Source organism: Malaya genurostris, unplaced genomic scaffold (assembly GCF_030247185.1).
Source record: "Malaya genurostris strain Urasoe2022 unplaced genomic scaffold, Malgen_1.1 HiC_scaffold_42, whole genome shotgun sequence".
Classification (NCBI taxonomy): domain Eukaryota; kingdom Metazoa; phylum Arthropoda; class Insecta; order Diptera; family Culicidae; genus Malaya; species Malaya genurostris.
This window is the reverse complement of record NW_026682673.1, coordinates 13595-26165: the sequence shown is the minus strand read 5'-3', so window position 1 is coordinate 26165 and position 12571 is coordinate 13595. Positions and strand designations below refer to the sequence as shown.

General features: G+C 35.6%; 1 protein-coding gene across 1 annotated transcript; it reads right to left on the bottom strand.

Annotated features, from left to right (window-relative positions):
* Positions 1–11205: 11205 nt before the first annotated feature.
* LOC131440021 (uncharacterized) lies at positions 11206–12369 on the bottom strand. Its single transcript, XM_058611109.1, has one exon. It carries the CDS (start codon positions 12367–12369, stop codon positions 11206–11208), a length of 1164 nt encoding a protein of 387 aa, XP_058467092.1.
* Positions 12370–12571: the final 202 nt, after the last annotated feature.

Sequence of the window (12571 nt, the reverse complement as noted above, 5' to 3'; positions counted from 1 at the left end):
TAGTTTAGACCCCCGAGTGCATCACATGGTCCTTTACCATGAGTTGCTAAAAATGCCACTCAGCATCAATGTTATACATTGATTTAAATTTACAGAGGCTTGCATTTTTTTTCTGTTTTTGTACTGCGAGGCAGTTCCGTCAGACATAAATATTGCTTTTTTAATTTGAATTTTGTCTTTCAAAAATGACATTAAGTGTGAAATAAACACTTGAACCGCGATGGTATCGTGTTTAAGTACTTCTGAAATCACAATGAAACTTAAATGTTTGAGCTCTTCTGATTCTCTATAATAAATTTCAAACGGATGAATGGTTGCTTGATCATTGCTCCTATAGTGGCTTTGAACAGCATCCTGAAGCACAAATGAAAAATTTTCTGAAAAATCACAAATAATTACAATTTCTCCTCTCTTTGAATTAGATTTTGCCTTTACAAGAAGATCAGATTACTGATTTTTAATAAAATCATGAGTCACAAGTTTTTCTAATTTTTCGTGCTGCAAATTCTTCTACTGGTTTGACAAATTTCTCTAGATCACAACTGTCAGTAGAAACCCATTGTTCTTGCGACTTGCAATGTTTTGTTCTTAATGCTGCAAATGTTCTAAATCCAATATTGCGATCTGGAAATTGCTCCCTATAACCCAAATAAATTTCTTTCAATGATGAATAAAGCAATCGTTTTTGATTGCGTTCACACTTACCATTTATTTTGACTGTGACGCAATCTCTTGATCCCGGCATTACTCTGCTGACGTCATCGCTGCTGAAATATTGAAGCACCTCGTTTTCTATCTTTTCGTTCCTGCTGCGTTCTGTTTGTTTCTTGGCTGTTTTTTCGTCCGTTCATTCTCTCACATCCGACACAATGGATTTGTTCGCCTTGAATTGGTTGGCTATTTTCTGCTTTGACCACGAGTTGTTCACGACGGATAACAAACGCACTTTTTCGTTCCTAGCACAATCAGGCTTAGCAAACTGCTTTATCATTTTAGTATTCACTTCATCCAATTCTGCTGCTTTCGTTTGAGTAATTCTGGTAGTAATTCTTCATCCGCCGGGAACCCGAATATTTGCTTTATTAATCTTCTTGAAATATCCAAATATTTTTTTCGAGGATAATTAACATTCCGAGTTTTCTTAGTATATATCGGAGACACGTTGATTCCTGCGATGCTCTTGTTGAAGAGTTCAATGTTGTGTGCTCTTGAATACTCCGCCGCGACTGATGCTCCAGAAGATGCTGAGTTGATTGAAGCTGCTTAAGGTACTTCCTCTAAGTCGTATTGCGATGTGTGAAATAATTTTTCTTCATTCTATATTTTTTTAGAGTGCCCAATTGATTCCATACAACTTCTTCCTGGAAGCCATTTTTGTACGATGAACGGTTTCCGAATTACAGTGAGAAGAACTTGATCTTTTGCATGCACCCGTAAACTGTTTTAGCTGTAATTTCTTCATTTTTAAAAAGATACGGATGGCATAGCCATCAAACTGTAGGTTTTAATAACAGCTTTAAATTAAAAAATTATCAAAAAAAAGTAGGGTGTGTAATGTCCGAGACATAACTGGATGTCGTGAATACACGGAACGACCGAAATTAGCTCTGCGCCTAATTCGTATTACTGTTTTTGAATTAGTTGATTTAACAACAAAATTTCCAAAATAACTATAAAATTAGTTAAAATTGAGAATTTATTTGCTGAAAAAAACTCTTATTTTTAGAGAATGTGTTTAGTTGGCGAATATTCTGGACACAAACCAGCAATATCTCAATCCAACACGAAATTCTCATTGACAACTAATTCTGTTTTTAAAATCAGAAAATTTGTTTCTATTTATCTATCACCAGTTTATTAGCCACAAAATTCATGAAAAGTGTCAAAACAAAACAATCCAATAAAAAGCTAAAAGGGACAGTCTTGTTGAAACTGCTTGCAAATTGTTTAGATGTTTTACGCATGTGTTATGATATATCCATATATAAATTTCTAAACCGGTATGTAAAAATGACGTAAACTGTTAGTGGAAATTCAGAATTTGTTCAGAATTTGTGCGCATTTAAAACGATTGTTTTTACGCGGAACAGTGAATTGAGTTTCGAATGTTGCACTCTAATTGTACATGTCAAATGATGTTTTTTGTATCTTCCAACCTTCCGGGCCACGCCGTTTGATGTACGACTTGTAATCGGTTTTTATTTTCCGAGTGCTCAAAGTTTTCAGTGAGAGAGTCGATTTCGCGAAGTCGAATGAAGAAAACAGCGATTTAGAAGAAAAATGTTCAAAAAGAAGTTTATGTTTCGCTTATGTCTTTTTCTCCAATACAACATCGTATTTATACCTGCCAATATAGAAAAGACAACCGCGACTGAAATTTTTTTCGGTAGTAGTGTGCCATCTAGTGGCTAGTAGTCAATACGGTGCGTTATTTCGGCGACAGAGCGCCATATAGCTGCAAATTGCAGAAACCAATTCAACCATTTATGTTGGTTGAAAACAACGTTTTATCTCTCTAATTCAACTAAAAAATTAGTTGAATCGATATGAAGTGTGCCTTAGCTAAGAAATGACAATTGGTGAATTCAACTAAAAAAATAGCCATTTCAATAAATATTTTATTATTATCAAGGAAATTAGAATTAAAAAATCTAAATTAGCAAAAGTAAGATTTTTTTAGTTGTCTCAAAAAATAACTAACTAAAATCAGAAAATCAACTAATTTTTTCGCCAAAATGCTGATATCGGTCTTTCCGTGTACGAACAAAATTGGCACTCTTTCTTTATACTTCCGAGTATCAATTAGTTGATCGATTGTGTGAGTTGTGCAAGCTTTCCCCTTTTTCACTACTAGAATTTTAAACGATACACCTAAACTAAAGTTCAGATTAGTTACATCAAACATTCAAACATACAATTCAATATTACTAAATAACTAGTATAGTTCTTTATGATAAAAACGATATTAAACACTGTTGCGAATTCTACAAACATTACAATTGAATTCAGAACAGAATTCTACAAACGATACAATTCACAACTACTTAATTTTTTAAATGACGCAATATTCAACTCGCATAAAATTTTACATGCTCCAAATGTAATTTGCACTCAGCTACAAAGTGCCACTGTTTGGATTTATATGTATCAATTGTTCAACGAACAGATATGAGCTCCGTGGTTCAGTCGAGTAACCGATGTGCTTGTAATCTAATGTTTCTCGGTTCAAGTCGCGATGCTGCTAACGAACTTTTGTTTTTTTATTTCGTTCGAATTCAAGCCATGTAATTTTCAAATCACATAATTTTACATGTTCTTGAATAAAATTTTGTGTGAAATATGACGCTCCGGTTATGTGCATCTTATAAGATGTAAAATTATAAAAAATTTTCGAGCTGTGTAATCAAATTATTCAAGATTTGCATTACACTGATGGTTTTGCTTTTTGATTTGCTAAGAAAAAGTCCTTATAGTTCTTTAAATAACATTTGGAGCCATTAGAACGGCTGACTTTGCATAATGTTCCCTATTGTTGTCCATTTGAGGCTTTATACCATGCAAAAGGTTTGCCGATGGCCCCTCCCGACGATCGAAGTCCAACCACGACCTGAGCGTTTCAAGCTTTATACTTGGTTTGTTTTTATTGATGGTGGGTGAACCTTACCTTGACATCCAGTTCAGTCTGAAGCACTAGAAGAAGTGAACGATTTTCAATCCAATTTTACCTTCTATACTCGTCTAGTAGATAATAGGAACTGATATGTGCTTGACTACCTCAAAACCGTCGTCCCGGTGTGAAAAAGGCAAGCAAGCATGATGAGTTATCCTCATTGTTTCTAAAAGTTTTAGAAAATTATGCTTTTCACTTATTTATGGTTATCTCACGCTGTTGAAAATTTAATCACAAATTCCTGATCATATTTTCCATAGCTTGCAGAAAAATTTATTTTGTTGGGTTAATTAAATCCAGAGATATTTGCGATAAAGTTCTGCCCATTCGTGTACAGGATAAATTTTGAAGAGGCGCCCCATAGTAAAGTAAGTCGTATTCACGACAAAAAAATAAAACCCTGATTTTGTTTCATTTAACTTTTTCGAATTATTTTGTAATTATTGAGAAAAGAAATTAAAAATTTTTTTCAGTGTATCAATTCCTTACAACTTCTTCCTGAACGCCATTTTTGTACAATTAACGGTTTCGGAGTTACAACGATTGGAAAAAGGTAATTTTTGTGAAATGCAAAAATGCATACGCCTTTTTTAAAAATCATTCGTGAGTCGGATTGACCTCTTCATCGGTTCAAAACTTATGGTTTGCCATACTGAAGCCATGTGCAATGTTTCATCCAAATCGGAGAAGGTCGAGTCTGATGATCTGCTAAGCATTTCTGGAATTGCTTTTTTGCGATTATGTTTTCGGGTGTTGAAATATCCATATACCTTGATCTTACGTTTTCTATTAGTTCATTTATTTTATTTATATTATCAAGTAGGCCCAATCTTGCTTTACCTGATAAACGTGTTTTCATAAATTTTGTTGCCATTGGTAAGTGTTCTGCTGTAGTTATTTCTAATAATAGATTTACTGAGTCTATGAAGTCATTTTGTACTCCGTGTCTTTCTTCTCGTAGTTTCGACGTTACAGCACTACGAATGTCTGTAATTGCATTTCTTGCTGCTTTGACAAGAAATGTTATTTCTGTGTTTAATATTGAGTCTTCGTTCTTTAGTAGATTGCTTTATACTTGTGCATATAGCGCGTTGGCGTAGTTTAATTTTGTCGTTAGAGTTTCTGTTTTAATTTTTTTTTGCTAATTGATTTTCTTAAGTTGTTTTTTATAGTTTTATTTATTTTTATTTCTTCGTGTAGTTGCTCTATTGTCATAGGCATTTAGTTATGAGTAAACATCACATCAGTTAGTAAAGTGATAAAATTGTAATATTTATATATATATATATTTTTTTTTTATTTTATATTTGTGCGGTTTTAAGCGATTGAGTTTATGTTTTGTTCTGTTTCAAATCCTTTCTGAATCCATTTGTAATAAAATAAATTTGTAATAAAAAAAATTAATTACTTATTATCTCTTTTCATTGACTTCTGATTGTTCTTCATCTTCTTCTCCTTATACATAATTTATCCAGGTTAGTGGATCGTCCCCTGGCAGAGTTTTTATTCTTTTAATTAGATCGTTCCACTTAGGACACAAATTTTTCTCAAGGGGAGGGGGGGGGGGGGAGGCAAAGTTCTTAGACCCTTTCCCTTTTTTATATCATCTAAAAATTCTAGGAATTTCTCTAATTCCTTTTTGTCCGTTATATCTCGATTATTTTATTAATTCTAATTAATAGGCTAACCCCTAAATGAATATTTTATTAAGTTTTAATAAGATTAAATTATTACTAACCTGTCAATACTAATTTACCTTTTATGGCAGCATCATTGTGGGTTGACGTCTGCGGTGTTCTTCTCGTTGCTCGCACTTCTAGTTTTTGCGATGTCTCCGCTGCCAGACGACGACGACGACTCTCGTCCAATCACAGGTGTTACTTCCGCGAAACACAATACTACGCCTCAAATTTAGGGTTCGCCTTCTTCTGAATTTCACAACGCCTTTGCCTTTGGCCTGCGGAGAGTAACATTTTCTTATTACCTCACTTCTAAATACCGAACATAACAAGTCAGAAACGAAAAACGATCCTTTTTCAAAAAATTCTGAGGCACAATACATAGTTTTCTGTTATGTCTTCGTTCTGATGCACAATATCCGTTGCGTGGTCACTTGAACAATAAAAAAGCTCTCACTTTCTTCTGCTTAGAACGGCTTAACACAAATCTGCCACAGGCGGTCATTGTCTATTACTTTGTCACTGTCGCCATGTTCTACCTTTACTGTTCTAAGTTTACTTTTGGTCATGTGATTTCCTTTCACACGTAATTAAAATAAAACTCTACAACCTTAAAGTTTGGTTGTTCATCTAGAATTGGTTTATTCAAACTTAAGCTAACCTACTGCATGTTCTATGATGTACATAAAGGTGGGAGGAGCCAGTTACAATTCGTTCGCTAAATAAATTGTTAGCTGGAGAGAGGAGAAAGAGGAAGAATATCGATTGGTGCATCAATGCAAAGAACTTGCTGTGGCAGCATATGTTGCAACACGGCTGGTTAGCATGGGAACTTAGTGTGAACCATATAGTTGACTCTTGGTAAATGTATCGATCGTGAAGTGTTTTACGACCTGTTACTAATTTGGATGCATGGGGCTTGAAGGATAAAAAATGTAAGGATCGGTGTTTGGGATTTTTTGTATGCTTGGTTTTAGTTTATGATCTGTGATCAGAGACGGATTGGTTTTTTGTTGGAAAGTTGTTAGGAATGTCAGGGTATACATTATGAAAAACATGTTAGTTGAGAACTTGTCCCCCGAATGGCGCTAGTGGGTTAACAATTTGACGATAGAAAACTCATAATGTGATATCTCTAAACCCTGATGATATAGAATGCTGCTTTTCTAAGAATGAATGTTCCGGAGTTCAAAACCGATAAAATAGTGTAAACAGTATCTGAAAATTCTCCAATTGGTGGCGCTAGTGTTCAATTTAAGATTGGAAATTTATGTTAACTCATTCAGATGGTTTCTTTGATTTACTAAACGGCTTGAATTGTATCCACAAAGTAGTCTTCGGTAACTGAAAATCAGAATTGTTCACGAGAGTGATGTTATCGATCAGTTTTTCAATAATTTGGTGGAGGATAGACAAATACTAGATATAATGATAGGCTACCTGATATGTATAGTTTTTTATCGTGAATACGACTTACTTTACTATGGGGTTCCTTTTCAAAATTAAACATATGAAGGAATGGGCAGAACTTTATCGTGAATATCTTGACTTGTATTAATGGCCGCAACATAATTCTTTCACTATTTCATCAAAAATATGGTCAGAAATTTAGGATAATATTTTGAACAGTGTGAGAAAATCACAAACAGCTCAAAAGTTTAGTTTTCTCAAAATTTGAAAACAACGCGGAAAACTCTTTTTTTCGTTTGGGTTGTACATAATCTCAAACGCTCAGGTCGCAGAGCCAGGATCCCTTCGAAGAAGATCGATTACATCATCCTGTTGGTGGTCGTTTGCATTGAAAAAAAATACAACGGAAAATGGACAACAATGGGGAACATTCTGCAAAATCAGCCCTTCTTATGGATCTAAATGTTACCTAAAGAATTATAAAGATTGCTTCTTTGTAAATCGAAAATTAAAATTATGAGTGTAGTGCAAATCTAAGATAATTTGATCAGTTTTTTTGCAATTGTCTCAGTTCTAAATTTGTCTAAAATCGTTTATATCCAATCAGTGTTTAATAGTTTGTAGTAAACTTTCTGCAGATTTGCTATATAAAATTCATAGCACCGACTCAGAAGCCAAAAGAGCGAAACTTGCACAATTCACACAATCGATCAACTAATTTATATTCGGAAGTATAAAGAAAGAGTGTCAGCTTTATTCGTATTCACGACATCCAGTTATGTCTCTGACGATAGAATCTGTACTCTTTTTTAAAATTTCGCCATTTCATCAACATTTCTTGAAAACTCTTATAAATTTAGTATAGTATAGAAACTGACTTCGGAGAGTTTGTTGTGTTTGTGGAGACTAAAAGTGATATTTTGATTAAAATTGAACAAAATTATTTTGCATTTAATACCATAAAGTTGGATTACGATTTTGATTATTTGTAGAGGCGGTGGTCCTGAACCAGTTTCTGAGCAAAACATAAATGTCTCTTAAGCCGTTTGCGTAGCCGATTTTGTTACAATCTCGAGCTGATTATCTTGACTTGTTAAATAAACTGAATTTAGACATTTACTCTCGTTATATTCAATCACATCCATTCCTGCAAAATCAATCAGCATCATCTGATTATGGCTTTTTGTATTTTTTTTTATTCAATAGTAACATATTTGAAGGCACACTGCTTAAGCTCTTAGATGCCAAGGGCATTTTCTAAATTTAATTAATGACTAACTTAAAACTAGGGTTATGTATGATGGTTGTAACGACTGGAAGATGAATTTATATAAGTATTGACGGCTTTCTCAGTCCCAAATCACTAGGCAAACGATTCAATCCTTAAATTGCCCGACGTTTCGGCTGTTGTTGATAGCCTTTTTCAAGGGAAACTGTAAAGTCGTGTTTTTATTATTGTCAAAAAGAAGGTACAAAAAAGTTACATGAATACAAATACTACAAACATATTTTAAACTAACTTTAGTCAATTCGTTTTTGTCGAGTACGTTGATTGCCAACGGTAAGAAGTTTAACAATTTTAAACGGCTTTAATTGCTTCGCGGATATTTGCATTTGGTAGTCGATAGCAGTCACAGACTCTCTGGGTGTACACTTGCTTGACAACGGTCAGTAGGAATTTGGTGAACAAACTGATGTTGCTTGTGTGCTTAGTGAGACACGTGATCCACAATCATTTTGCTCTCTGTTGTGACTCTTTTTCGGCGACTAGTGGTAGCTTTAATTGTGTGTAAAATGCCTGCGTAGATAGTGTTGAGTCCGTCTACATCGGTACGGTGGTTGATGGTATTGGCTGTGTTTGTAATATGGCACATCTCGAGTATGGGTAGAGATGACGATCGGTAGGTTCTGTCGATGATTTTGGCTTGTGCTGTATTAAACGTTTGATTGTGTTGGATCATATGTTGGATCAGGGCAGTTTTTCCCCAAGATTGTTCATCTGTTCATCGTTGCTGTTTTTACCAGCGTCTCTCAGTTTGTGGTACTGATTTATGTTGATGTTATGCCCATAGAGCCTTGTTTTTAGTTGATTTCTTGTCATGCCGATATAGCACATATTACAGTCTTCACATGATATACTGTAAATAACGTTTGATTGAAGCATGGGGTCTATTGGATATTTGGTGCTAGGAAGAATGCGGGCAATGGTTTTGATCGGTTTTTGCGTTATTTTGACTTGAGGATAATCTGCTTTGAGAATACTGGCTATTGTCGTACTTAGAGAAGGAATATGTGGTAGTGATCTGTAGGTAAAATCTATGTTGTTATCTATGCTGGAGCCGTTACTTGATGGAGTGTCAGTTATCCGTTTTATGTTGTTAGGGCTATTGTTGCGAGTCATAAGCCTGTTTATTAGTGATGTTGGATAGTTGTTGGTGCGAAGATGATGGAAGATTACATTGCGCTGGAAATTATGGTCTTGACTCGTGGAAAGACTGGTCACTCTTTTTATAAAGTTTACGGCGACGTTTATTTTCATTGATAGCGGATGAAACGATAGAAAATTAAGAAGTCGGTTCGATGAGATGGGTTTGGCATACCACATGGTTGACATTGTTTGATCTGATTGTCGCGTTACTATCGTGTCTAAAAATGGTAGTTTGTTGTTAGATTCTTCCTCCTTGGTGAATTGTAAATGTGGATTGTATGAGTTGAACATATCGAGTGTATATTGTACTTTGTCCTTGGGAATAGCCATGAACAAATCGTCGACGTATTTACGTATCACGGGAATGTCAAACGGAAGTTGTCTGGTTGCTGTTTTCAGAAGGTTTTCCATGACGATATCGGCTAATATGGGTGATAGGGGGCTACCCATGGCAGTACCAAAAACTTGAATATAGTGTTTTTCTTGAAAGCGAAAATAGCTACTTTTTACACAAAACTCGACCAGTTCGAGAAAAAGGTCTAAGTTTATGTTGGTGTAGTTTTTAATATCATTCCAATTCATTATGATATCGTGTGTGATTTGTTCAATCGGTATATTTGTAAACAATGAGACTACATCGAAGGAGACCAGAATATAGTTTGGCGGTAAGGTAATTTGATTAATGTAGTTAACGAATTGGAAGCTGTCAGAGATATTGTACTCACTCTTCACTGATTTCTGTAGAATGTTGGCTAAGTATTTCGATAGTAGGTAGGTCGGCGCCGTGATGTTTGGAACTACCGGTCTGAGTGGCAGATTAGGTTTATGAGCTTTGGGCTGTCCATATATACGGGGGCATATCGATGTTGTTGATTGTAGCAGTTTTACTGTTCCAGTGTCTATTAATTTTAAGTTATGCAATCTGGTGATCAGCATATTATTCTGTCTCTGAATCGATGGTGTGGGGTCTTTTGGTACGAATTTGTATGTTGGGTCCTCCAGCAATGTGGTCATCTTCTGGTCGTATTCGTCTTGGTACATTATTACGGTACGGTTACCTTCATCAGCCTGGAGGATTAAGATGTTTTGGTTCTCAGTTAAGAACTTGGTAGTGGTGGTGGATGCGTGTTGACAAAAATTATAAAGCGGGGTTTGATGGTGATTGTATTTTGATTTAGAAATATAGTTCTGAATTTGTGTTGCAATTTGACATCTGTTACGATCCTGGAGTGTACTATCTGGAGAAAGCCGTAGTATGGATTCGATATCAGCTAGCATATGGTAAGCATCCAATTTTGTAAAATGTGTGTTGAATTTCTACATTTAGAATGGCTTTCTTGAAACGATCTGTGATTCTTTGAAGTTTATTTGTATATGGACTGCGTTCCTCAAGCAGTGGATGAATGCACTTAAGTGAGTTCACTATATGAGCTGGGAAAATACCTGTTTTGCGACACTGTATTAGAAAATCTTTTCGTACTATCATGTTACACTCCTTTTTGTTGATCTGCGCATATGTTTTGAACAGTTGCACTGTATCGTGACCAAAATTGTTTTCAATCAGCATAAAGAAGCCGTTGTGTATGTAAGCCATATTGAGGTTATGTATGATGGTTGTAACGACTGGAAGATGAATTTATATAAGTATTGACGGCTTTCTCAGTCCCAAATCACTAGGCAAACGATTTAATCCTTAAATTGCCCGACGTTTCGGCCGTTTTTGATGGCCTTTTCAAGGGAAACTGTAAAGTTGTGTTTTTATTATTGTCAAAAAGAAGGTACAAAAAAGTTACATGAATACAAATACTACAAACATATTTTAAACTCACTTTAGTCAATTCGTTTTTGTCGAGTACGTTGATTGCCAACGGTAAGAAGTTTAACAATTTTAAACGGCTTTAATTGCTTCGCGGATATTTGCATTTGGTAGTCGATAGCAGTCACAGACTCTCTGGGTGTACACTTGCTTGACAACGGTCAGTAGAAATTTGGTGAACAAACTGATGTTGCTTGTGTGCTTAGTGAGACACGTGATCCACAATCATTTTGCTCTCTGTTGTGCCTCTTTTTCGGCGACTAGTGGTAGCTTTAATTGTGTGTAAAATGCCTGCGTAGATAGTGTTGAGTCCGTCTACATCGGTACGGTGGTTGATGGTATTGGTTGTGTTTGTAATATGGCACATCTCGAGTATGGGTAGAGATGACGATCGGTAGGTTCTGTCGATGATTTTGGCTTGTGCTGTATTAAACGTGTGATTGTGTTGGATCATATGTTGGATCAGGGCAGTTTTTTCCCCAAGATTGTGTTCATCGTTGCTGTTTTTACCAGCGTCTCTCAGTTTGTGGTACTGATTTATGTTGCTGTTATGCCCATAGAGCCTTGTTTTTAGTTGATTTCTTGTCATGCCGATATAGCACATATTACAGTCTTCACATGATATACTGTAAATAACGTTTGATTGAAGCATGGGGTCTATTGGATATTTGGTGCTAGGAAGAATGCGGGCAATGGTTTTGATCGGTTTTTGCGTTATTTTGACTTGAGGATAATCTGCTTTGAGAATACTGGCTATTGTCGTACTTAGAGAAGGAATATGTGGTAGTGATCTGTAGGTAAAATCTATGTTGTTGTTTATGCTGGAGCCGTTACTTGATGGAGTGTCAGTTATCCGTTTTATGTTGTTAGGGCTATTGTTGCGAGTCATAAGCCTGTTTATTAGTGATGTTGGATAGTTGTTGGTGCGAAGATGATGGAAGATTACATTGCGCTGGAAATTATGGTCTTGACTCGTGGAAAGACTGGTCACTCTTTTTATAAAGTTTACGGCGACGTTTATTTTCATTGATAGCGGATGAAACGATAGAAAATTAAGAAGTCGGTTCGATGAGATGGGTTTGGCATACCACATGGTTGACATTGTTTGATCTGATTGTCGCGTTACTATCGTGTCTAAAAATGGTAGTTTGTTGTTAGATTCTTCCTCCTTGGTGAATTGTAAATGTGGATTGTATGAGTTGAACATATCGAGTGTATATTGTACTTTGTCCTTGGGAATAGCCATGAACAAATCGTCGACGTATTTACGTATCACGGGAATGTCAAACGGAAGTTGTCTGGTTGCTGTTTTCAGAAGGTTTTCCATGACGATATCGGCTAATATGGGTGATAGGGGGCTACCCATGGCAGTACCAAAAACTTGAATATAGTGTTTTTCTTGAAAGCGAAAATAGCTACTTTTTACACAAAACTCGACCAGTTCGAGAAAAAGGTCTAAGTTTATGTTGGTGTAGTTTTTAATATCATTCCAATTCATTATGATATCGTGTGTGATTTGTTCAATCGGTATATTTGTAAACAATGAGACTACATCGAAGGAGACCAGA

Excerpts from the sequence above, each read along its gene's own strand:
- LOC131440021 (XM_058611109.1), bottom strand. The coding sequence starts at position 12,369 with ATGGGTAGCCCCCTATCACCCATATTAGCCGATATCGTCATGGAAAAC.